This window comes from Urocampus carinirostris, chromosome 4 (genome assembly GCF_059441175.1).
Source record: "Urocampus carinirostris isolate Australia breed hairy pipefish chromosome 4, RoL_Ucar_1.0, whole genome shotgun sequence".
In the NCBI taxonomy this organism is placed as follows: Eukaryota; Metazoa; Chordata; class Actinopteri; order Syngnathiformes; family Syngnathidae; genus Urocampus; species Urocampus carinirostris.
Window position 1 is genome coordinate 26221937 of NC_142352.1, and position 24578 is coordinate 26246514.

Consider the following 24578-nt stretch of genomic DNA (forward strand, 5'->3'; position numbering starts at 1 on the left):
TTATACGTTTTTTTTTTTTTTTTAGCTGCGCTTAGTAGTCTGGAAAATATGGTAAACATTTTGCAATGATTTTAGTGAAATAGACACAAAGTGTCAGGAAAATGAGAGTGAAGTTAATCCCCTCCTTAATGAATACATATTTACTTTGTTTTTGAAATTTGCTGAGGTGATGAAGAGTGCGTTTTTATTTCCAATTCTATGGCTCCTTTTTCCAACATAAAAATTAGATCCTACCTTAAAGGATTTTAAGGCACATATTCCAATTTCTGGATTATTATTATTTTTTTTTGGGTGCGCTTTGAAATACGCAAATCTTGGCAAACATGCAATCATTTTTTTGGGACACCAGTAAAAAAAAAGCAAGATGAAGCAAAAAACTTGGAAAGTAGAAAACAATGGTACAGATTACAAATGTTACCAAAGAGTCACTGAACTGCATAACCAACCTTATAGCCAAATAACATAAAAATAAGACAACAGTGGATCGGCTTTATGTTTTTGAGTAGGTGTTAGGATGATGCACTGAAGCCTCCACTTAAAGCTAAACATGTTTACAAATCCAAACCATGGGAACATCTCCACTTACCACAACTGTCCTGAGGGTGGCCAACTCAATTGCAGGGTTTGCGCAAGGCCAAGACGAGAGTTAAGGCTGAACCCTATTCAGTCGTGTTCTTCAGCGTATTGGGTCAAAGTCGATGCTGCTTATCTGGGAGACTCCACTGCCTTCTTTAAATCCCTCCCCTCCTGTAGGCACAAAAACTTTGGAGTCCCAACCTGAGGAGGATTTAAAACAGATACAGAGATGAGCAAAGGAGTTTACCTCAGTAAAGGAGGAATTGCGGCCTTGGTGGTGGTCGGTCTGGCAGCATGCGCCGCTGTCATTGCCCTATCGGTAGTCTACATGCAGGAGAGGGCCAAGAATGATGTGGAGGCACCAGCTGAGACCACTACGACCTCAACAACCTCTTCCACCATCTCTACCACCACCACCTCCACTACCTCCACCAACACTTCTTCTACTACCCCTCCCCCTAAGGAGCCCTGGCATCACTACCGACTCCCCCATTCCCTGGTCCCCATATCCTACAACATCACCCTTTGGCCAAGGCTAACTCCCCGATATGACGGTGTGTACTACTTCACTGGTCGTTCTTCAGTAGTCTTCAACTGCGTGACAGACACGGACCACATCCTCATCCATGTCAACAGGCTCAACCTAACCAGCTGGGCGGGCGGACACCTGGCCCGGCTGACAGGTCTTGACGGGATAACAGCACCGACCCTGAGGGCGAGCTGGATGGAGATCCCAACGCAGTACCTGGTGATACATCTCAACAACAAACTGAAAGCAGGGAGCACATACGAGATGCTTACAGAATTTGAAGGCGAGCTGGCCGACGATTTGGGAGGGTTCTACAGGAGCGAGTACCTGCAGGATGGAGAAAGAAAGTAATGGTTTTGTTTTTCTACATTTGGCTTATGGAGACTTTTCATTCAGACTTAAAACTCTTTAGATCTATCCAAGGGTGTAGTTTTGCCATAGATGGAGGGCTCTTGTCCTAACCAGTATTGAGCAATTATTGTTTTTTACCCAGCAATAGTATTTGATCACTTTTAAAAAATGGGCTATGTCCCAACCAATGTCAACACCGAACATTCGCCCTTGGACTCATGGACTTAAGACCTATGTAGACTTCATCTTCGGTCTTCAAAACAACAAGAGTTGTGCGTAAATTGTCAAATAGCTGTTAAAAGTTAATGATTAAGTAAATCCAGGGATGTTCAATGAGCAACCTCCATATCACCTCTATTAGTAACAGAGTCGACTAGGAATAGTCTTTATTGTCACTGATAACAAAGTAGTGAACATTGTTTACAGCAAAATTAGACATGGAACTCCAGAATAAACATGTAATAAAAAACTTTAGGAAAAGTTCTTGTACATGCTTGAAATAGTCGCCATGTTTATTATCAGTCTGACTTGATAGTCCACATATTAAATGAATAAAAATAATACAAGAGATTTAATAAAACAATATCAGGATAAATAGGCAAATATTTACTAAAGATTTGCCCAAAAAAGTCCCTAAAAGTCCAGGTCCAATTGATATTTGCTTCATGAATAATTTTGATTCTAACAGTAATAACAACCTGAACCGATGCTTCTGGTGTCCTTATACAGGGAGACAGTGGAGATCCTTCCGGCATTCAGCATCATTTTGTAGTATGCTGGTAGCACAGAAGCAGATAGAAAATCCATATAGTCATACACACAGCTGCCATCTGCCTAGTCTTGAGGACATTGCCAGTTTGCGATACAGCAGCAGAACCAACAGCATTATAAAGGACTCTTTTCAACCCAGCCACCACCTCTTTAAACTGTTTCCATCTGGTAGTCACGACATGATTTCTTAAAACAAAGGAATAACAGGCTCAGAGACTGTTTATTCCCTATGGCCAAGACCCCCCTAATGAAGTGCACAAGACTGAAAAAAAAGTACATTTAGTATTGAAAGTGAGTTTTCATATCTAATTGCTCGACTTATTTTAGAAACATGTTGCCATTAAGTGTCGTAGCACAATTGTTCTGATGCACATACAACTTATGCCAGTCTCTACGCTCAACCATGTAAATATTGTTTGCCTATAAATCCTAACATTCTTTTTATTGGGATTTTCTCTTTAGTCTTTATCGCATGTTTATCCTGGAGTGCCACGCCTGCAAGTCATTGTTTGACGTGATGAACAAATTTTTCCCTTGTGCTCCTCAATATTGTCTCGTGGGCCACATAAAATGATTGGGCAGGCGATATTAGGCCCACGGGTCATAGGGGACACGTGTCAGAGAGCAAATGTGAGCTGACAGACTGACAAAGATAAAGCTTGTCTTCGAATAAATCCCAGATTAAAGAGGTTGGAAATTACATGTTTCATGATGCAGTAACATCCGTTGCAGGGACAGGGATTACCTCATGTGTGGTCCCTTCTCAAGGTTTCTTCATTTTCCTCATGTTGAGGTTTTTGAGTTTTTCCTTGCCCTCATGTAGGTTCTAGATCAGGGGATGGTGTAATACTAGTCTGTAGTTTGCAAAAATCTGTGGTCTATGCAGCCCTGTGAGACTGATTAAGACTGTGATTAAGGGCTATACAAATAAACATTACTCGACTCAAAGGGTTAGAGTGCAGCAAAAAAATACTTGCCCCCCTCCTGATTTCAGTTTTTTTTCATATTTATCACTCTCTAAAGGTTTCAGATCATCAAACCAATTTTGATGACACATAGACAACCCGGCAGCACCGTGGATGAGTTGTTAGCGCGTCCGCATCACAGTTCTGAAGTCATGAGATCGAGCATGTTCTTCCCGTGCTTGCGTGGGTTTCCTCCGGGCACTCTGGTTTCCTCCCACATTCTACACAAACATGCATATCTGGTAAATTGGTCGGTCCAAATTGTGTCTAGGTATGAATGAGCGAGCGAATTGTCTGTCCCTGTGTGCCCTGCGACTGGCTGGCAACCAATTCAGGGTGTCCTCTGCCCACTGCCAGAAGACATCTGGGATGGGCTCCAGCACACCTATGACCCTACTGAGGATAAGTGGTGCAGATAATGAATGGATGGACATAGACAACCCAGGGAAATAGAACAAGCAGTATTGAAATATTGATCCCATTTATTGAGGCACAAAATAAACCTATCTGGCTCTGTGTGAAAAAGTAATTGCCCCCTGAACCTAATAGCGAGTTGGGCCAACTTTGGCAATGATAACAGTAATCAAATGTGTATGATGATTGGTAATGAGTCTTACAACATACTGTGGAGGAATTTTGGCCCACTCTTCTTTGCAAAATGGTTTTAAATCTTACTTATTGGAGGGTTTTCTAGCTGCCTGTTTATGGTGACACCGTAGCATCTCAATTGGATTAAAATCTAGACTTTGCTCGGCCACTCTAGAACCTTCATTTTTGGTTTTTGGAGACATTCAGAAGTGAACTTGCTGGTGTGTTTCCAATCATTTTCCTGCTGCATGATCCAAGAGCACTTGGGGTTGAGGGCAAGAATTGGTGACCTCACTTTCCCCTTCAGGGTCTTCTGGTAAACACTGTTAACCAACATATTTTGTTACCACAGCAAATTGTCCTGGTCTTGAGGCAGCAAAGCAGCCCCAAACCATCACATTGCCACCACCATGCTTTACTGTTGGCATCATGTTCTTTTTGTAAAGTGCTGTGCCATGTAACAGGCTGCACACCTTCCCCCCACTTGTCAGTCCATAGAATATTTTTTCAAAAGTCTTGAGGATAATCAAAATGTTTTTGGGCAAATGTGAGACAACTTTTTGTGTTCTTTTGTGATACCAGTGATTTTTGCCTGGGAACTCTCCCATTGATGACATTTTTGGCCGGTGTCTTTCTTATAGTGGAGTTATGAACTGAACCATGTGAAGCTTAACTCAAAGTTATGAACCTTAACTAAAGCCAACGATGCCGAAGTTCCTTGGATGGTTTTCAAGGATCTTTTGTACCCTCTTGGATGAAGTGTTGTTGTACTCCTGGGGTAAACTTAAATGGTCGACTACTCCTGGGAATCTTTCTCACTGTTCCTCGTTTTTGTCATTTGTGGATAATGGCTCTGACAGTGGTTGTCTGGAGCCTTTAGCCTTTGAAATGTTTTTTGTGACATTTTTCTGACTGATGGATTTGAATCAGTTTTAACATATTTCTTCTGTATTTTTCTGGATCAGGGCATGTCAATCGTGTTCTTGAGATTTTGTAGCCTACTTTATTTTAACTAATTCGATATACTGTAATTGGTTTCTTGATTTAACACAAGTGGTGGTAATCAAATATGGGTGTGGCCTGTGGAATTAAATTAGCTTTCCTAAAACTGTGGTTAGTCAAAGTAAGTTTGTGATTTTACAAGAGTGGGCAATTACTTTTTCACATAGGGCCAGAAAAGCCGATATTTTTTTTGTGCCTTAATGATTCGAATCAACATTTCAAAACTGCATTTTGTGTTTCCATGGGTTGTCTCTGTGTTATTAAAATTGATTTAATAGTCTTCAACCTTTGTGAGGGATAAATATGCAAAATACATAAAATTCAGGAAAGGGGCAAACTCTTTTTCACAGCACTGTAATGGCAAAACCTTAACCAAATCTAAGTTTGTCTGTTTGGATGCTAGGATTCTAGCGACAACTCAGATGCAAGCGACAGACGCCCGCAAAGCTTTCCCGTGCTTCGACGAGCCCGCCATGAAAGCCATCTTCCACCTAACGCTCATCCACCCCCAGGACACGGTGGCCCTTTCCAATGCCATCAACCTCGGCGAGTCCTTTTGGCACCCACTTGCCCATGATGCGCTTTAATTACTGTCATTATCGATAACTTGCAAATGTCCCCCGCGCAGATCCTGTCAACGTCACTATAAATGGTCAGAAATGGCTCAAGACGAGCTTTGAAGCCACAGAGAGGATGTCAACCTACTTGCTGGCATTCGTAGTGTGCGATTTTGGATTCATCACCAGCAAATCTGGCGCCGATGTTCTGGTAAACATCATCACACCCACCAACACTACCGCCATACACTTTATTATCCCGCTTTTATACCCTTAAAACGCTCAAAGTTCCATGCTTCTCTTTTTTTTCCTTTTAGTAACAAACAATAAGATATTGACCACAAAGGGCACTCAAACACTACTCTAAGGCTAAGCAGTTAGCATTTGCATTATCATTTAAGCAGTGTTCTCGTTTGCCCGCGTCCCTGCGTCTAGACGCATCATTTTTTCTGCAAATCAACGTGCGTTCCCGGGACGCAACTTTTTTGACACAAAATTGTCATTATTACCCGATTACATTTTTTTTAAACAAAGATTTACCGCACTCCAAACTTTTCGTCAGGCAGATCAGGTGTTGTGCTCAAATCCGACTCCCGTACAAAATTCCCCCCCCCTCGCATGAACGCGCATTCTGCTGCGGTTCAGACAAAAGCGATCATATTCTTTATGATACGCTTAATGAAACAATAAAACGAACTAATTAAAATAATTGGGTGATCGTAGTCTATATAACGCGTTTATTTAAACAATAAAGCGGAATTGGGCAGGCATTTTACCTGCGAAAATCAGACTCCCCTGCTAGAATAGACTCTGTTTGAGATACAGACTTGTAACTTCTAGAGTAACCTTCTGTGGCATAAATAAGTCAGCACAGAGAATTTGAAAACTTTCAGATGTTTCTCATAATATTACTATTATTAATAGTAATAGTAATAAAAACGAACTAGATTTGTCGAACACCTATTCAGTAACACATCACAAAGTAGAGTTAATCCTCTGTAGTTGGATCCCAAGACCACAAAACACAATAGGTTTAAAGCGTGTCTTACTTTGCAAACAGTATAGGCAGGGAAGTCCGATTTGAAATGAAAAAAACAACAACATTTGTTTACTCAGCGGGATCCAATGCAACCAGGGTTTCATTCACAATAAAAAAGACATTACATAAGGCTATTATAGTACATCAAATAAAGTGTCAGGAGGACCAGAACAGAGCAGGAGACCCCAGAGCGTTCGTTACAAGTCTTTATTTAGGGAAGTGTAAAGGGTTAGCGGGAGACGCGATGACCGTCGAACGTCAGCAGCAACGCCGTGAAGACAACTTCGAAACACGCAGTCAATCGTAGCGCGGGACGGAAGCAGGTCGAGTTTACCGGGACTGGAGAGAAGATCGTAGCGTGGGACGGAAGCAGGTTGGATCGGAGGCAGGCAGAATCAGGTAAACAAGTCAAGAAGGCACAGGTAAATCAGGAGAGTCAAACGGGGTACAAAAGTAATCCTCAGACCCAGAGGTCTCGGCGTAGCGTGCTTAAAAAGGGAACATAAACCAATCAGGAAGCGCATTCCAGCGCGTCAGATGATTACCCCAGGTGGCTCCACTTAGGTAATCATGACATAAAGGCTATTTGTGTTCAATTAGTTGTGATCGCGGAAATCATAGCGTACAATGACGTTGGTTCTTTTTCATCCGCGTTAACAAACGCATTTTGTAGAATACGTTTGCTGTGCTGACTTATTTATGCCACAGAAGGTTACTCTAGAAGTTACAAGTCTGTATCTCAAACAGAGTCTATTTTAGCAGGGGAGTCTGATTTTGGCAGGTAAAATGCCTGCCCAAATCACACTTTCAGATTTATGGTCAATTTGCCTTTTTAAGGTGCATTTTGGGGTTTTTAGTAGGGGAAATACGATAATTGTTAGAAAATACTTTGATTTCCTTTTAACTTCTAGAGACTCAAATTGCGTTATTTTTTCAAGCTAGATCAGGGGTCTCTAATGTGGTGCCCCCCAAAGGACAGCTGATGGGCCAGTGGACCTGTTCTGAAAATAGCTCACCAGTGTTGGGTCATTGGGATTTTCTAGTAAACATTTTTTTTTGAATGGTTGGCTTAATATGTTAATAACATAGTAACAACATAACAACATAGTAATAACACGATAAGTTGTTATTTTGGAAATGCATATCAAACTGGTTGCCCTTTTTGCTAATTAGTAACAGAAAAGTAGCTCTCGGCTTGGAAAAGGTGGGAAACCTTTGAGCTATATCATGTCAACACTTTGTTTTTGAGGAGATGATTAACTCTGTGTTTGAAGAGACAAATGAGTCAGAGACCGGTGGTCCAGACAGAGACGCGCAGTCATTGTGGAGACTTTGGAAGACATATATGTAATACTAATTATTTCATACTGCATACTAATTAGAAACAGGGGGTGGAAGCTAAAGGGCTTCTTCAGTTACAGCTGCCAGCTAATGGATTTAAAGCTTCATGAAGAGAACTCTTTTTGTTTTGCATCGCAGATCAGGATCTGGGCACGCAAGAAGGCCCTCCAGGAAGGCCAGGGAGACTACGCACTCAATGTGACAGGACCCGTCCTGGCTTTTTTTGAGGGCTACTATAATTCCACCTACCCACTTAGCAAGTCTGGTACAAAATCATTCTACGTTACTTTCTTATCAGCCACCCTACATGAAAATGTTTCAGCCGTTTTCATCAGATATCACTTTCCTTATTTTACTGATGACCAAACACAAGTTATTTATTATACTTTAGTGAATTAACCTTGTATCTATTCTTAGGGTCATTATTCAGCCCAATTAAACATTCAATACATCCTAATAATCCAAGTACTACTGCATTTTGAAATAATAATCTAAAGTTAATAGTGCTCTTGAACGATTTTAATCTCATTTGGTTGACAGAAGCAGCATGGCAATGCAGTGGTTAGCACATGTGCGGCACAGTTCTTAGGTCATGGGATCAAACCTTCCTGTGTGGAGTTTGCATGTTCTCCCCGTGCTTGTGTGTGTTTCCTCCGGGCTCCCACATTACAAAAACATGCATGTCAGGTTAATTGGCCAGTCCAAATTGTCCCTTGGTGTGAAGAGGCAAGTGAGTTGTCCGGTTCTGTGTGCCCTGCAATTGGCTGGCAACCAGTTCAGGGTGTCCCCCCCCCACTGCCCGAAAAACAGATGAGATGGGCTTCAGCATCCCCGTGACCCTTCTGAGGATAAGCGGTGCCGATGATGGATGGATGGTTGACACAATTTTCTGTATTAGGCTTTGGTGCAATCCTGGGGAAAATGTATTGCTTCAATAATTCTCAAACTAACTTGGAAAATAACATATTGAGCCTATTCATTTTCTAATTTTATAATTAATAGAATAATTTGTTACTGGAAAATAACAAATAAGAGCCTATTGGTTTTTACGATATTATGTTTTGTTTTAAGTATTATTTAGTAAGTGGGTATGTATTTATTGGTCAATTAGTTTTGTTTCTTAGTATAGCACTTCAGGTTAATACAGATAATTCGGCCAGCCAAATAAAATTGTAATTGCTCAAAATTGCTGCTAAATATAAACTGCATTTGTTTATTTTAAAATGCAGTTCTACTTTTCCCATAAAAACAATACTCACGATGACCAAAAGTATATGACAATTTAAATTGATTTACCCTTTCTAAGTATGATATTTCTTACTTTATTATTATTTCTTTGGTATACTAAAAAAGGAAAATGATAAATTGTATATAGTTTTTTGTTGTATTGTACTGTACTTTTGTTTTTAGTATAGCACCCAAGATTAATACAGAAAATTATTTGAGCCCAACAAGATTTGAATTCTTCAAAATCCCCCAAAAACAGAAGTACTTATTAATGTAGAAAAAAATAACATTTAAAATAAACAAAATCATGCAGCAATTTCAGTCTACCCATTTTAAATATTGTTTTTCTTACATTAATATAATTCTACCTTGTTTTTCTATTTCAGTATATATTAAAAAAATAAAATGATACATCTAATGTATTTTAATGTATTTATATTTTCAATTAGTTTTTCTAACATATATTTTTTTTAACATTTTTTTAAATTCTAGTATTTTTATTATTTTGTTAACTAAACTCTCAATATAAAAAAATATAAAAAAACATTAATACATGTATAAACAACTTTAAAGTTATATACTAGTTGAACAAGAAAATATTACTTGAAAAATTGATTATTTTACTACATTTTTCTCCCTGGTGTGGCAATAGCTCAGCGTTCATTCCTCTAAGTTAAATGTTGAAATGTCCTTGTTTAAGACACTGAACCCCTAATGCCCCCGATAAGCAGGTAAGGAGCCTCGCATGGCTGAGGCCGCTAACGGTGTGTGTGTGAATGGGTAAGTGTGAAGCACATTATAAAGCACTTTTGAAAGTCTTCAGTGAATTGAAAAGCTCTATATTAATGCATTTTTACATCTTTAAAATGACGTTATCGGATGATAGTCAGGTTTACACCCCACTGAGTGAAAATGATTTTAAATTAGAATTATAAAAAAAATTAAAGAATCATACGAATACAGTTGGGATGACATTATTCTCATTAATTAGTCTTTTTATTTCTTACTTTTTAGACCAGGTTGCTCTCCCTGACTTCAGTGCGGGAGCCATGGAGAACTGGGGTCTGATTATGTACCGAGAGAGCGCCCTGTTGTACAACCCGCACGTGTCCTCCAACTGGGACAAAGAGTGGGTGGCGACCGTCATTGCTCACGAGCTGGCACACATGGTATATTATTATTAGTATATTATTATCCACGCGCTAAATGCATCGGCAGCATTACATACAGTATGTTCTTCAAACATTCATTTTTTTTAATTTGCTAGTGGTTCGGCAACTTAGTGACCACACGCTGGTGGAACGACTTGTGGCTCAACGAAGGATTCGCCACTTATGTTTCCTACCTCGGAGCTGACTTTGCTGAGCCGCTGTGGAACATTGTTAGTTTTCACCACACTTTTTCTTAAATTGTATTGAATTGTCTTTATTCTCGTTGATATCAGCGTTGTGAAGCATTGTATGCAACGGGATTACCGGTAGACTTGGTACTGGGTAAACATGTGATCAAGACTTAAAAGAGAAAGAAAGAGAATAAACTGTCAGGAGTAATAGGCAAAAATATTTACAACATAGTGCTTAAGGACTGGCCTAAGTTTTAAGAACAGTGCAATGTTTTTGAATGTCAATTCAAGTTTATTTGTATAGCCCTTAATCGCAGAGTCTCAAAGGGCTGCACAGACCACAGATTATTGCCAACCACAGACTATTATGACACGATCCCCTGATCTAAAACCTACATGAGGGCAAGAAAAAACTTAAAAACCTCAACATGAGGAGGAAAATGAAAAAACCTTGAGAAGGGACCGCACATGAGCTAATCCCCCTTCCACAGTGCTCAGGCTGCAATGGATGTTGCAATAACAAATAATACACAGATACTGTCAACATAAAATATAGGTTATTCATATGCTAGAGAATAGAAGTGTGTTTTAAGCTTAGATTTAAACATTTACACTGAGGTTGCAGATCGAATCTCAGGAGGAAGAGCATTCCACAGCACCAGGGCACGAATGGAGAACGCTCTCGAACCTGCGGATCTCTTCTTGGCTCTTGGGATCACTAATAGACCAGCATTTTCAGAGCGAACGCTCCGGACCGGAACATAGGGGTAAATTAAATCTGAAAGATATGAGGGAGCAAGTCCATGCATGATTTTTTTAGACTACCAACAGAACCTTTAAATCACATCTTAAGCTAACAGGGAGCTAATGCAGGTTAGCTAAAATCAGGGTAATGTGATCAAACTTTCTTGTCTTAGTTAAAAGCCTCACTGCAGCATTGAATGAAAAAGAAATGTGCATTGTAACAATAGAGCAATGAAAAGAAGAGCAACATTTACAGCAACAAAACTCCCCAAAACAAGTCGCAGGGAATATATTTTCACCGTTTTGTGCAAAGACATTTAGCAGCAACAAAAAAATCAAACGAAAATGTGTTTCAAGTTTTGTGGCTTGTTTGGGGTCGTGATAGCCCTGGGGGAAGAAGCTATCTCTGAGGCTGTTTGTCCTTGTTTTCAGGGACCTGTAGCCCTACCAAAGCACAACAGGTCAAAGAGGTGGTGGTCAGGGTGGGGAGAGTCCTTTATAATGTCGAAGGCTCTTCTGCAGTATTGCAAGCCGGCAATGTCCTGTAGACTGGGCACATGGCAGCCGATGATCTTTATAGCCGTGTTGATTATTGTTGTAAACACAGTCACTCTTTTTATTGCAAGGGTTTACATTGTAAAAACAACTCGTGAGAGGAGAAAATCCGAAATGTAAAAATGTTTCTTTATTTTTTACATTTACATTAGACGACTGGAATACAACATCAATCCATCCATTTAAGGTAGGGAGCACTAAGTGAATTTGCCGTATGGCGGCATAGAAACGTATGGTAATCAGCTGATTCGTACCAAACTACCTGTGCCCAAGATGAAAACATTAAAATAACAAATTTTTATTTAGTACAGTGGCTTGCGAAACTATTTGTCCCCCTTGATTTTTGTGACCTTTTGCCACATTTCAAACTTCAAACATGAAAATACAAAACTGTAATTTCTTGTGAAGCATCAACAATAAGTGGGACACAATCATGAAGCGGAACACACTTTATTAGATATTTTAAACTTTTTTAACATAAAAAACGAAAAAGTGGGTGTGCAAAATTATTCAGCCCCATTGAGTTAGTACTTTGTAGCGCCACTACTGTACTTTAAATTGCAAGGGAATTTCCACATACGTAATGTAAATTTGGCAAGCTGTTTAACATTTTGTGTGTATATATATTAAACCACTGATACGCCCAGGTAGAGAAGAAGCTGAAAAGCTCTTTAGCCAAATAGAATGCAGAACACATTGCTCAATGTAAATCAGTGAATTAACGAAAATGTGAAAGTGAACTACCTTATAGCAAAGGGTGTACTGTACACATTGCTAAAATCCATATTTGTGATTTTCAGAAAGATTTGACGGTGCTCAACGATGTCATGAAAGTGATGGAAGTGGACGCGTTGGCTTCGTCCCACCCGCTCTCGTCCAAGGAGGAGGACGTGATGACGCCAGCTGACATCAGTGCGCTATTTGACACCATAACGTACAGCAAGGTGCCTTGTCGTGCTCCCCGGGTGATCGTCGTACTGTAATCCCTTGTTTATAGTGGATCATGGGGACCAGAATCCATACCTGCAAAAATACGAAGAGTAGCCCACCCATTTTTAACATGTGCCCGAACCCGCTCACAGCAATACCGGGGATAATGAATCATGGCCCCACAAGGGCAGTTCACTGCGGAAAGAACGTGAAAAAACCTGCCGACATGACATATTTGCGACAAAAGTGCCTTAATTTGGTTTCCGTTTGCAGTAATATGGGATTGGGGATAATCGATCACAGCCCCTCGAAAAAACGTAATTTCATGCGGAAATAACATCAAAAAGATCTGCCAGGTCCAACAAAAGTGTGCTTCCGCTCGCAGCAATATTCAACCAGGGATGATACAATATTGCCTTCTGCCGAGCCCTGCTTGCAGCAAAATGGGCCTGGGGATTATGGATTGCGGCCGCACAGTTGCATTTTATTTGAGTCAAAATAGAGGCAAAAAAAGCCACCAGGCGTGACAAGAATGCACTCCGCCTCCACCCCCTTTCACACCAATATGCAAATCAGGGATAATGGAGCGTGGCTGCACAGGTTCAAATTCATTTAAGTGGAAAAAAATAGGGTAAGAAAAGACACGAATTTGCTCTCATGCCTTTCACTCTCGGTAGTGACTGGGGATAATGTATCCCAGCTGCAAAAGTGCAGTTCTCTTTTTGTGAACAGAATCGCAAAAAAGATCTGTCAGGCCCAACAAAATAAGCTGTGCCGGCTCCAGCTAGCAGCGATTAGCGTTCATGGATAATATCCGTCCATCCATTATCTGCACCGCTTTTCCTTGGTAAGCGCATCTCTGCTGTCTTCGGGCAGTGGGCAGGGGAAATCCTGAACCGGTTTTCAGCCAGTCGCAGGGCACACAGAGACAGACAACTCACTCGCTCATTCACACCTAAGACTGGCCAATTAACCTGACATGCATGTTTTTGGAATGTGGGAAGAAACCCAACGAGGCAAGGGGAAAACATGCAAACTCCGCACAGAGGCTAGCAGCTGGATTTGAACCCATGACCTCAGACTCTGCCGCGGACACGCTAACCACTTGGCTGCCGCACTTCATGGATGATATATCTCAGAATACTTTTCAGAAGTGCACTTATGTGTTTTTACCTTCTGCAGGGAGCAGCAGTCCTCAGGATGCTGTCGGAGTTCATCACGGAGGGGGCCTTCTCTAAAGGACTTCACGTGAGTGGAGATGTCTTTGTGTGCTTTAGCTTGTAGCATGCTTATTGTGTACATTCACAGACATACTTGAAGGAGTTTAAATACAACAACACTGTCTACACCGACCTCTGGAGGCATCTACAAACCGTGAGAATGATAACATCATCTGATGCATACATTACCGTTAAAAAGTTTGGGGTCGCCTGGAAATGTCCTTATCTTGAAAGGAAAAACATTTTTTTCCAGTAAAGATAACATCAAACTATTAAGAAATACACCCCATACATTGTTAAAAAGGTAAATGACTATTTTAGCTGCAAATGTTTTTTAATGCAATATCTACAAAAGTGTTTCAGCAACCAGCACTCCAGTAGTCGATTGTATTTGCTGATTGTGTTAAAAGGTTAATAAATGATTAGAAAACCCTTGTGCAATGATGCTAGCATACCTAAAACAGATAAGCTTGTTAGAGAAGTTATAAAACAAACTTTTCTTTGAGCTAGTCGAGTATCTGGAGCATTGCATTTTCAGAATGGTGTGAAACTCGACAGTCTATTCTTGTTCTCAGAAATGAAAGCTATTTATACAAGAAACTGCTAGAAACTGAAGATCTTTTTCAACGGTGTGCACTACTCCCTTCAGGAAAAAAAGCACAAACACACCCTAATCAGCATAGAAAGAGAAGTGTAAAGAACACACGTATATTAGAGTCTCTAGTTTAAGAAATAGATGCCTTACAGATGACCGCAAAACACAAGTGTCAACACCTACAGGGAATAGGTGACTCTGAGACGCAAGGCTTCAAGGCAATTTGACAAAGAAAAAGCCATACCAGAGATGAAGACACAAAATTGTCTGGGTGACCCCAGATCTTTGAACGGTAGTGCATGTGGACATATATGTATGTATATGTAATATGTGTCTGGTAACCAGGCAGTGGATGAGGCCGGCCTGTTTCTGCCTTACTCTGTGGAGGTGATTATGAACCGCTGGATACTCCAAATGGGTTTTCCGCTGGTCACCGTGAACACACAGACTGGCATCATCTCTCAGAAGCACTTTCGGCTCAATCCAGAATCCCTGGTGGAAAGACGGTCTCAGTTCAAGTGAGTTTGATGTAATTTCTGTAGAGGCGATGCTATACATGCAAAATCGATGTATACTATTATATTCAAATCTATAATAATTGAATTGTCATTCTAGTTACGAGTGGTACGTTCCTCTTACGTGGAAAAAGAGCAGCGGCGTTGTAAAGCAGCATTGGCTACTTGAAAAGCAAGGTCCTCATTTACAGTCATTCACGTAATAACCTGAGCTGTAAAAAATACAAATGAATACAAACAATGTAGACAGTTTGGACGAAAATAGCCCTTTTTTGCCTTAAGTAACAAATTCATATAGTATATAAATTGTTAGAGGAAATGCGATGTAATGACTGGTATTTTCTGTACCGCAATAGAATTCAGAATCATTAATTATATCTTTGAAATTATTTTGACACACACAATCGTAGCCTCAATTTATTAAAAAGACAATAACATACTTACTATTGGTATCATAATGCATTATTTTTCTTGAGGTTCAGAAAATGGATGGATGAATTGTATTTTAGGGAGAACAATTTTCAACAGTCTATTGGGAGAATTGTTTGAATGATTATAATTTTGTGATATATTTTAAAATAACGCTTCACTTCTTAATAATGCCCACTATGGCTTGTCATATGTTGTCATAACCAGTATAAAAAAGCGTTAAAACCTGGGAAAATACATAAAAAAATAAAAGAATATAAAATACAAAAGAACAAATTATAATTACAAATCATTAGGTCAATCAAAAAAAATAATCAAATAATTAATCAATCAATAGAAATGAGTACAACTTAAATAAGTAAAAATAAACTTGAATTGGTCAATACAACTAATTGAAAGACAAAAACAATTATTTCTATTATAACGATAAAATTGATAACATGAATTAATATACAATTATTTTATAAGCATCCACAAAAATGAAAATAAGAAAAGATCTTTCTGTATTAAAATTATTTGGAAAAATAACAACAGTTATTTCTATTATAGTAGATCGGACAAAAAAAGATCGTGGTAAAAAAAATATTGCAAGATATAATTGATAACATGAATTAAAATAATTTATAATCATACACAGAAATAAGAATAAGTAATTTGAATCCAAAAAGTAACAAACAATCGTTTATAAATCATTAAAATATTCATACCAAAATTAGCAAAATTGAAATTAAAAGATAACTGCACACGTGTAAAAGAAAAATTGAAAATACTTTTTAAAAATAATTTGATTTTACTAAAGAGTAAATATATCAAACATATGATGTTTCTGTATCTGAAACCAGAAAGCAAACCAGACATGGTTCTGGGCGCAGACGATTGGCTGGTGGCCAACATCAACATGACGGGCTATTACAGGGTCAACTATGACCTGAATAACTGGGAGCGTCTCTTGGCCAAGCTCAATTCCCAGCACAAGGTGGGTGAAAAGACCACATCTTAGAAAACCGAATCCCCTGCAACAATTAATTCATTTGCATCTGATTTCAGGATATTCCACTCATCAATCGAGCGCAGATCATCGATGATGCTTTCAACCTGGCCAGGTACCTCTGGCCTCTAGATTATTCTTCCGTGTTGGAAACAGACGGACTAACCATAAAAGCCGCTACTATTTTTCTACATCTAAAACACTGTGGCCTTCTTTTTTATTTTGTGTCGGTACCAAGGAAAACGTCAAGCGTCTCTTTTTAACAACGCATGCGCTCTAAATACAAAACACCGTAGTGACAACTGTAAACATTTATGATGAACTTCTAGAGGAGAAATAAGTCCATGTTTTGACAACATCATTCAATATAATACATAAGCAGAGCAAAATGGTATTTGACAGTACTTCAATAATTAAGAAGTAATTTAATATTTAAAACATACCAACAAAATTTCTCCTCAATTTATCCATCCGAATTGAACATCATTGGAAGTTATCTTTCAATAACGCTACACTTCTCTCTAAATATCATTGGCACCAATGTCAGGTCACTGGAGTTTCCTTTTATCCTGGAGGAACGACAACAAGCAAATGCAATTTGGTTCAGTCCCGCAGCAAACAACAATGGCGACAAAAAAAGACGATGTTTACATCTGTGTTGCATTCTGGCACTATTGTCCACCGAATCGTTGCCCTGGTGCTGTTTTGTGGGATTCTAAGGCTAACATTCTACGTAACACAGCCCTCATTCATATATTCTTTTGGCACAGTAGTAAGTATCTGCTCGTCTTTGTAATTGTCATCTTGAATCGTCACAAGATCCAAAACTGATAAATGACGCAGCTGAAGACGACGTCAGGTGTCCAGGAGCACGGCGCTGTTGGCATTCTGGAGCGAAAGTTGTCAACTCCAAATATCCCACGCGGTTGGCGTCTGGTGTGCGCTGGTCTTAAAATATAGGAAACGGACGTAAATTAGTTAATTCTTTATGGTGGATTAAGCCTGTAGCTAGTTTCTTTCTTACATTTGAGCATACATTTAGTCAGGTGGGGTCTGTAGTCCGTAATTTACGGTATTCAACTTTTAGGGCAGAAATGGTGAACACCACTCTAGCTTTGAGGACAACCAATTTCCTTCGAAAGGAAGTGGAGTACATGCCCTGGCAGACGGCGCTCAACAACCTACATTACTTCTACCTCATGCTTGACCGCACAGAAGTCTACAGTCCTATGCAGGTGTTGTTTTAAAGTTGATTTTCCAGAGAGTAATTTGACTCATTTATTTCCAGCCGTATTCAAATGGATCTATATTGTATTTTGCTTTTAATGACAGCGAATGGGTTTGGATATTTGATGTTTTATACCTGTCAAAGGCACTGAACATGTTGACAATTTTAGGCATATATGAAGAAACAAGGGACACCCTTGTTTAAATACTACAAAGATCTTACCGCCAACTGGACCTTTATTCCTGATAGACACACTGACCAGTAAGTTGGCGCAATTAATGAAGTGGACTGTTATTCTGCTATTGAGACGTGTGTATGTTGTTGTGCAGATACAACATGGTGAACGCTATCACCAACGCCTGCAAGACCGGCGTAGAAGGTTGCAGGGAGCTCACCACCAAATGGTTTTCGGATTGGATGAAAAACTCAAGCAACATGTACGTAGGCTTTAGGAAAGCATACTCAGAAGGAGAAGCTTATTTAACTGTCGTGTCAAAGGGATCACACAGAAATGTAATGTCCATATTTTGTTGTATTCTTAGAGTTAGCAATTTTGGATTGAAACAAACATTTGGTGTCATCCTCCAAGCAGTGGAAAGAAATATTGAATTTACGGAGGGTATGGCTTGGGTGTAGGAGGTCGATTTACTCGATGTTACCCCCACTCAATTTTCCAAAAGGACTCTTTTCTTTTTGTCCTTAAAAATTCAGCTCCAAACACCAGTAATATTTCTTGGAGTTTAGTCACCAATTGTAACCTGAGTAGACCTTTTAATAATTAAATAGACAAAACAAAAAAAAAATCACAAACCTTGCATGTAAACAGACAGGCATTTTCCCACAATTGTGATTGCAATTCCATTTGTCATTGCATTCAGGATCAGTCCCAACCTGAGGAGCACAGTGTACTGTAGCGCTATCGCAGCTGGGGGTGCTGAAGAATGGGACTTTGCCTGGGCAATGTACAAGAACGCGACCATCGCCTCTGAAGCCGACAAGCTTATGTATGCGCTGGCCTGCACAAAAGAACCTCGGTTGCTTAACAGGTAAGCAGCCGACTCAAATCTTCTATCTGGGTCGAAGTATACAAATGTCCGATCTTCCTACTTGACACTTATTTCAGATATCTGCAGTATTGTCTGGACCCAGACATGATACGAAAGCAGGACGCCAGCTATGTTATTTCATACATCTCGGACAGCCCGATCGGATTGCCGCTGGCTTGGGACTTTGTTCGGAGGAACTGGGACTACTTATACAATGAGTGAGTCTGAACATTATACACATATATTTATTTCATTCAAAATGCTGTAATATGTATATACAGAGCCCCCTCGCTTCTTTGCGCTTATGTTATCGCTGGTTCACTCCTTCGTGCATTTGAAATTGAATCGTCTTTATTGTCATTGGTATCAACGTATCGTTCATTTTGTTCAGAAAGAGACTAGGCACCGCACAGGGCAGATTGTGTGTGTGTGTGTGTGTGTGTGCGTGCGCGCGTGCGTGCGCGCGTGCGTGCGTGTGTTTTGGGTGGGCGTGACTGTCTGTGTGCGCGACTGTGATAGGCTGATGTATGCTGCCAGTCAAAAAGACGGGTAGGGCATGCACAGTCAACGTCTTCAGAACACAACAAACTGGGAAGGATAGCGCTGCTAGCTTTTAGCAATTCATCACATTGAAAAGAAATTCATCAACTAATTTGAACTGTAAGTAAAGTCAGAAGTGCGCAAAGAAAAGTTGATCACCAGCGGGTGCTCCATGGATTGTTATCGCGTCCAGGAATCGACTGAGGCGGCATCGGAAGGGAGCAATAGGTCCAAAAATAGGTCTGGCTTACTGTTTCGGCTAGGCTAACAAATCTTTTAAGCCACCACTGCCGAATGAGGCTAGTAAAAAAAATAAAATTTCTTATGCCATCCGTGAAATATTTTGCTTAATTCTCGGATGATTTTTCTTTTCTTTTTTTTTAAAGATATTTTGAAATATTCCAGTAAGAAAAATCATCCCAGAATAAGCAAATTATCTTATCTAGGAGATGCTTTTTTATTTTAAGAAAGATTTTCCACAGAGATTAATTCCAATATAAATATTCTCATTTTACTAGTAAAGCATCCTATAACTAAAACAATCTTAAAATAAGCTTAAAAATCTGCCAGTGGGGTAAAAGTGTATTCTTTGCAGTCCATTTCTAAAAGTTATTTAAAAAGTATTGAATAAAAATATGCAAACTCTCAGAGTAGATGATAACGTAAATTTCTGTTGTGGGTGACAACACTAGTTTACCATGAAAGGGGAACATGCTAATCTTTGTCCTACAAGAAAACAATGTTAGCATACTGCGCAGAAAAAAAGATTATCCTATTTTTCTTCTTTGTGGGGCAGTTACGGCGCTCAATCATTGGGCTTTTGCAGCCTGGTCTTCCATGTGACCACTCGATTCTCCACCAGTTTTGAGTACAAACAGGTAAGTCCATTTTCTCCCTCTCCGTTTTTTTTTTTTCCAAACACAATTTGCGTTATTTAACCTTCTCAGCTACTGGAGTTCGCAAAGGAGCACGAGGAACAGCTCGGTGCAGCCGGCACGTACGTGGAGCAGGCCTTGCAGAGGACCCAAACCAACATCAAGTGGGTGTCCAGGAACAAAAAACAAGTGATGGAATGGTTCACCACACAAGCCTCAGCCTCGGTATAATATTCTTGTATTGTCTTTGCTCTCACGTGATCTAACCACGTGACGACACCATGACGGACAGCAGTAAACCGTAGTGACGGTACTCCCCTTAGATGAGGCCAAACAGTAGACAACAACATCAAAAACTATATTATTCAACACCATTGGCAATGACTAGTCAAACGAATATTGTGCAGCTGTCGGATGAGGTGGCTCACCTTTTCGCGAAACACAAAGAGAGCTATTGAGAGAACCTGACGATAGCAGGGCTAGCTACTGACTCATACCTTCCCCCCCCTAATATAGTCACAAATCTAACCATATCTGCCTGACTTTGGTCCACACAGTCTGTACCACTACATTGTAAATGGAGTATCCCCATGCACCGGTGCTAATCTAAAAGCCTATAAAAGTCTGGATGCTTACCACTTTTTAATAGCTGGTTGTGTTACTGGTACGTGTTGCTGTGATGAGAGGGGGAGGTACCGCATAATGGAAAAGTTAAGACACTGACATCCGCTTTGTATGCTACTATGTTTTATCCAGGGTCCCATCCAATCTCAAATCAACTGCAACCAGAAGCTGCTTAAATTGTTTTTCAGTTATGGTCATTTTGAAAAGGCCAATGCGTTTATCCACAGCAGACGTCAAACACACTCAGCTTCAGTAGCACTAGCTAACTTATTGGTAGCTACATTGAGTGTCTTTCATAACAAGGTTGCTCGTAAGTTCATAAAATGTACCTTGTAATAAATCCTCGTTGAAAATACTAAAGTACTTTGAGGGCTGCCAGTCCCTCCGATTAATTGCAGATTTCCATCGCTGTCTTCTCTTTCCACAAAGAGGGATATAATAAAATGCCAAATTGGGCTTAGAACCTTGCCGAGTTGCATAGCCCACCGCACAGCAACAGATCACCATTGTAAACAGTGGTGGTTATATTCTTCTGTCATAGTTATTAATATTTCTTTCTACCTACCTGCTTTTTCAACTGCCGTGCGCTCGGGTGTTTTTGCCGTCTGTCATGGCGCTCAGACTATTGGGAAATGCAACGTAACATCACGTGTAAAGTCTTAATCAATTCTAGAAATATGTTATACTCGCACTGTAGGATTTTGATGATGTCATTAGGTTGTGCAGGTATTTTCTAATGAATTTTATATACAGGTATGTTGCCATGAATGTTTATATGGCATTAGTTTTCATCTTCTTTTTTAGTATTTTTATTTTCTAATGACTTGAGAATAAAAATACACACGTTGACTTGCTTGTTTTAAACGTGAATTATTTAATCTTTGGTATAATATTTGATTTATTTTTCATTTTTTAAAAATTGTTTTTCAGGAAAATGTGAAAGTATCACTCAAAATGAGCAACATTATTACTCATTTGACTTATATATAATTTATCTTACTAAACGTGTGTCTTAAAATATTTACACACACACACACACACACACACCCCTCTCTCTCTCTCTCTTTCTCTCTCTCTCTCATATATATATATATAATAATCTTAAAATAAGATAAATAATTCATATTTTTCTTTTACAAAAATATTTTTAAAGTAAGAAACTAAATTATAATAGTCAAAGAGTAAAATTGCCTGTATTTTCTATTGTTTTACAAATGTAAAAAAAAACAATTACAATATTTTATATGGTTGTTTTTTATTTTACTAAAATATTAGTCAAACTAATAAAGTGACAAAATTATATATACGAGAAAGAAAATTCCATATTTTTCTTCTATATCATTCTAAAATGTCTTATAATTCTTAAAGTAAAAGATACATCTAAAATGAGCATCCAAATATTTTTTTAAATGTTCTCATTCAAGTATAAATATTCCTGAAAATAATTCTCGCGGTAAGAAAAATATTTAAAATGAGCACATTTATCCATGTTTTTTTTTTTTTTTTTTTTAACAAAACATTCCATTATAACTTAAAGTAAAAAAAACAAAAAACATTCTTAATGTAAAGATTTTACAGTGGACCCAAACGCAGGAAGCAGGAAAAAGCACGGTGCTCATAAACAGATTTGATAACTGTGTAATCAACAGTATCCAAAGTAACCAAAAAACAGTCAAAAACAACAATAAATCTATAAGAGACAAAAACCAAACACCACAGATTGGGATGCCTTTGGAAAAGGTCTGTGTAATCTTGACAGTGGAAAATGAATGAAGAAAATGAAAATGACCTGACAACGTTTGCAGATCAAAAGGTCCTCTTAAAGGGGTGCAGGATAATTTGCCACATTAGTGTGGTTATTAGGCACCTGTGTCCAGTTTAAGCCCCAGTTTGGGCCCTCTGGTGGTAGATAAGAGACCCTAACACTTAAACTTAAAAAAAGTCCATAGTTTAAAATTATCAACAGTATATACCCTTCGATAGAGATACTTTTACCGTGAAAAACAATATTTTACATGTTTTACTTCTAGACTTTTCCTTTTTTCTCAAATAAAAAAGATTAATCATTGTTACAATGACAAAAATTTTCACATTATAAAATAGAATATATTTTTTCACATTTTAAGAACATATTCTACCGAAATAGGAAAAAAATACTGATAAAAAGCAAAACATTTAACTGCTTGATAGTTTTTTGTGTGTATTTCAAGTATAAATTTTATATTTTACATTTAAAAACAAGATAATATGTCTTAACATGAGAAAAAATAGCAATTTTTCTGCAAAGGGGGTAATAATTCATCTTCCGCAATGCACAATACATAATGCTAAGCTGACATATACAAGTTTATCCATTGTTTTAGTGGAGGTGTTGTACTCAGCTGTCACCCTTTCCCTCACCAGGGGTCTTTCCTTAAGGACTTTAGCGCCACCGTGCTCCCTGTTTAGCACCTTTGTGTGCTGTGTTTGTCTTAGGAAGTCTGCAGAAAGCCACATCTAATTAAAACTCAAAAACAACACACACACATAGCAGTAATTTCTACTCTTTTTCTACTGAATTTCACGGCACCAAAATTGATTTGTTTGTATACTATTATGCTCAAGAATTAAAAAAAAAAAAAATTCTTCCACTTTTACAATCAATACCTTGTGAAATAGCACAAAAGACAACCCTTTAGTTATATAAATAGTTTATTTTCAAACAAACATATCAATAAATATGAATATATATATATATATATATATGTACAACGAGCAAAAATGTTCTCATCGATGTCCCGAGGGGTGAAGAAGCTGTTGCTGTGGCAACCAGTACTGCTCTTCGTCCAAGGGCTGTTTGCTTGGCAACTGAGGAAACAAAACAAGAGAAATTAGTTGCATTCATTCAATAAAAGTATGTTGAGGGTCAAGCATATTATCTTTGCCACTTTCAAAAATTGAGAAAATAAGAGCTATTTTCTTTTACCTAAGAAAGATCCATAGAACAGGAGTCACCATCCTTTTTTAAACTGAGAGCTACTTTTTTGTTACGGATTAGCACAAAGGGCTACTAGTTTGAAATGCATTTTTAAGAGAACAAGTTATTGTCTTGATAGTTTGTTGTTATTATGTTATTATCATATTGTAATCATGTCATTATTAGAAATGGGATTAAAGTAGACCTAGTCAACCACCAAAACAAACTAGCAGTTAGAAATCACATTTCCAAGAAAATCACAATGACCCTTCACTGGTGAGTTATTTTGAGACGGAGCATTTTTCAGCTGTATATATTCTCGTAATACAATGCTTAAAAGGAAAACTTTCCCATTATGTGCAATATGGACTTTCCAATACGACAAATTAATTTCCTTGATTTTAATATTTGACAATTTTGTATTCCAGTTTTCTGTTTTTTTCACCTTAGAAACAACAATTTAATTCTTAAACTAATTTTATCAAACTGTTAATGTTATTTTACTTATTCACTCAGAATATGTTTTATAGATTCGTTAAAGTAAACATTATGTTACTGGGCCGATAAGAACTTTAGGTGAAATAGCATTGCTTTAATTAATCCAAAACATTGTTTGCCCATTTTTGACCCAATATGTTTTTTGACTTCACTAGTTCTAAAATAGATATTATAACAATACTACCACTAATAATGAAAATGTTGTTTGTTAAATGCTTATAGTTGACAACCCAAAAATCTTGTAGCACATTTTGACACAGGCTGGTTTTCTCTTTTATTTAAAACTGAATACTGTATATGTATTAAAAAGTAGTCCTCAACCATCACAACAAATTGTGTTTGTTTGTATATTACTAATGTTATCCAAGTGTGATAAATCATCATCAAAACTACCTTTTTGGTGGCCTTGTTTACCCACAACAATATTTCATAGTATTACCGATATTCATCATTTTTTTAAATACACATTTTTGGGATTATGTTTGGTCCTCGAATCGGGCTTGTTTACTCTGTTAAATATTTTGAACATCATTTGTAATTTTTGTAA

At 38.4% G+C, this 24578-nt stretch overlaps 1 protein-coding gene across 1 annotated transcript; it reads left to right on the forward strand.

Annotated features, from left to right (window-relative positions):
• The first annotated feature begins 805 nt into the window (after positions 1 to 805).
• LOC148367164 (aminopeptidase Ey-like) lies at positions 806 to 23025 on the forward strand. Its single transcript, XM_088333344.1, has 21 exons — positions 806 to 1452; positions 5186 to 5328; positions 5411 to 5550; positions 7858 to 7984; positions 9961 to 10115; positions 10214 to 10327; positions 12388 to 12531; positions 13700 to 13765; positions 13826 to 13891; positions 14678 to 14850; positions 14948 to 15024; positions 16119 to 16252; positions 16324 to 16379; positions 17352 to 17499; positions 17662 to 17753; positions 17822 to 17929; positions 18371 to 18538; positions 18616 to 18756; positions 19875 to 19956; positions 20026 to 20178; positions 22981 to 23025. Exons 1-21 carry the CDS (start codon positions 806 to 808, stop codon positions 23023 to 23025), a joined length of 2979 nt encoding a protein of 992 aa, XP_088189470.1.
• The last annotated feature ends 1553 nt before the right edge of the window (positions 23026 to 24578 follow it).

Coding starts and splice junctions, on each gene's coding strand:
- LOC148367164 (XM_088333344.1), top strand. CDS start 806: ATGAGCAAAGGAGTTTACCTCAGTAAAGGAGGAATTGCGGCCTTGGTG. Junction 17,500..17,661: donor AAGTCTACAGTCCTATGCAG/GTGTTGTTTTAA, acceptor TGACAATTTTAG/GCATATATGAAGAAACAAGG. Junction 18,539..18,615: donor GAACCTCGGTTGCTTAACAG/GTAAGCAGCCGA, acceptor CACTTATTTCAG/ATATCTGCAGTATTGTCTGG.